A 2,500-nucleotide genomic window follows, 5' to 3' on the forward strand; every position below is an offset into this window, starting at 1 on the left:
AACTTCTCCTAAACCATATACAATCTGAATGTCACATTCTATATCTGCACTGTTGCGATGAACAGTCATCTCAAAAAATATTATCTAATGGTGAAATGACCATCAAGACTCCTTCAGCATTACATAAAGATTATCACAACACAGAACCTCCATCAACAGGCATATTTACATCTAAACAACATCCTGCTAAACCTCATATATATTTCTAAAACTAAACTTCTTTCTTTAAGCCAAAACATACTTAAGCTCTGATCAGTTGTTGGTGGGAATAATCAGTTGAATTTTGAATTGATCTCACTACATGTTTTACCCTGCCTTAGTCCTTTACCATTCAGGTTTCTCAGTGAAATGTATTACTTATTTATTCATATTGCTTTGAATTTATTCGTGAATTATCTGAGATATCAATGATGTGATTGTTTACATTTAAAATGACATTGTAAAGTAGGTGTGAGAGGCTGGATCTGGCCAGTTTGAACATAAAACAGGTACAATATTTGGGCTGGATATGGCTGGTTTAAATGCTAAAGAGTTAAACATGAGTAGCTTGCATCTATAGATCTCCAAATAACTGCTTCAAATGATGATTTCTCATGGCAAATGCACCTCCTTTAATATAGCTAAAACTGCATCTCAAAGACTGATTCTTCCCTTCAGAGCCAGAAAATATTTCAGCTTTTCAACAACTACTGGCCTTTTACAAAACTCCCACAATGGAATGCTGCTCCCACATTTGGGATAGTGCTGCTGCTGCTGCTGGTGTTACACGCATTGTATACCAGGCATGGGCAACATTTTCCAAGAAGCAGGCTGCACGAGACATAACTCATCATCCTGTGGGCCACACTACTAGAAACATTCAAGGTAATTTTTTAGTCAGGCATCCCATTGTGAAAGTCCTACAGGTTGCAGTTTGCCCATAACTTTTATCTAGTTAGTGTGGGACTTGATGGGGGCTGACAGCAAAATGAGAAATAGAAGGAAAGGAGGCAAGTAAGCCTAGAGCACCTGAGTAAAGGTGGAATGAAACTAGCTATACTATTCATGCTAACCTCATGAAGTCACCCACAGACATACTCCAATCTTTAACACACAGATTATTCTGTTGTCACTTTCTACCTTTTCTACTATTACTACAATGGCCTCTTCTTCTCAGAGCAAGCTAGTTTCATTCCACCTTTACTCAGGTGCTCTAGGCTTACTTGCCTCCTTTCTTTCTATTTCTCATTTTGCTGTCAGACCCCATCAAGTCCCACACTAACTACTACACCCAGTTCTTCCTCCCCAGAACCTTTGTTCACTGAAATTTCCTTTCTGTTCATGCCTTTCTTGAACAGAAATACTTGCAACAGGATAAGCAGAACTTTGACAACATTAATCTCACCAGTCCCAGACGACCTGTGAACATTACGAACATGGCCCCTTTCTTTCAAACCTAGCAAGTAAGAGAAAAAAATTCCTACTCTAAATTTACTTTGATCCTAGAAGATGAAAATCAAGCTGTTCCTGAGCAACATGGTTAATTCTATGTTTTCTTAAGTTGTTTACTTCTTTAGAAAAGGTACTAGGTGCACCATGGTTACTGTCTATGACAGAACATCCAATGGCTAGTTTTTTCTCATCCATTTAATACCATGAAGCTAGAGCTTCATGAAGCATTAATCTATAGAAAATTCTTTCAGACTGAAGGAGCATATTTTATATTGCATGGCTTTAAGTCATCCAACTCTCGTTGAATCTGAACTGAGGAAAGAGAAATAAGAAGTGCTTAGTTAGGTTATTTATGTTTTCTGCTACTTCAGCAAGTTTTATTCTAATATCCATCATAGTTCATTCATTAAAATATAAATATAACAGATCTGAAATAAAAATTAAAAATCAAAACTAAAAAATACAAGGATTTAATTGACCAGGTTTGACTATTGGATGCATGTGGTGAAATAGGTGTGAATAAATTTACCTGCATTGTGTGCAGCAATATATCCAAATGCCCAGGCAGCAGACTCTTTAACTTCAGGGTCAAACTCTTCTAAACAAACAGCCAGAGATTCAAGGGCACCACTGTTTACTACAGCCTTAGCTAGACTTGGAGAATGTTTAGCAACAGCTCGTAGGACGAATGCTGCAGACTTTTTATAGAATCTCTGTCAAAAAATAACAAATAAATACGAGTGTTTTATATGTTTATATATATATGTGTGTGTGTGTGTGTATATATATATATATATATATATATACATATCATTCAACTATCATTTCAACTATGATAGTAGTTGAATAATATTCTTAACGTAGCTTTTTTGTCACAGTCAGTGTCTCCCAAGCAGTCTCACTAATTCAGTTTTAATCGAAATCAAATTTAGTTTATTTGAATTATGTTTGACTAGTGATAAGCTACATTTAGACATAAAATATTTAATATCTGGTGCAGTGGAACAAAAGTTAAGAGCAAAAATGTATAGACCAAACTGGTTGAATGGCAGGTAGTAACACCTTACAT

At 35.8% G+C, this 2,500-nt stretch overlaps 1 protein-coding gene across 1 annotated transcript in view; it reads right to left on the reverse strand.

The window, feature by feature from the left end:
* LOC106870367 (sperm-associated antigen 6) overlaps nucleotides 1–2,500 on the reverse strand; it is a 21,659-nt gene that overhangs the window by 9,625 nt on the left and 9,534 nt on the right. Inside the window, exon 3 of the mRNA XM_014916405.3 lies at nucleotides 1,961–2,144. Coding sequence (XP_014771891.1) covers nucleotides 1,961–2,144 — 184 coding nt within the window. The remainder of the gene's footprint in view (nucleotides 1–1,960; nucleotides 2,145–2,500) is intronic.

This window comes from Octopus bimaculoides, chromosome 1 (genome assembly GCF_046866305.1).
Source record: "Octopus bimaculoides isolate indiv1 chromosome 1, ASM4686630v1, whole genome shotgun sequence".
Lineage (NCBI taxonomy): Eukaryota > Metazoa > Mollusca > Cephalopoda > Octopoda > Octopodidae > Octopus > Octopus bimaculoides.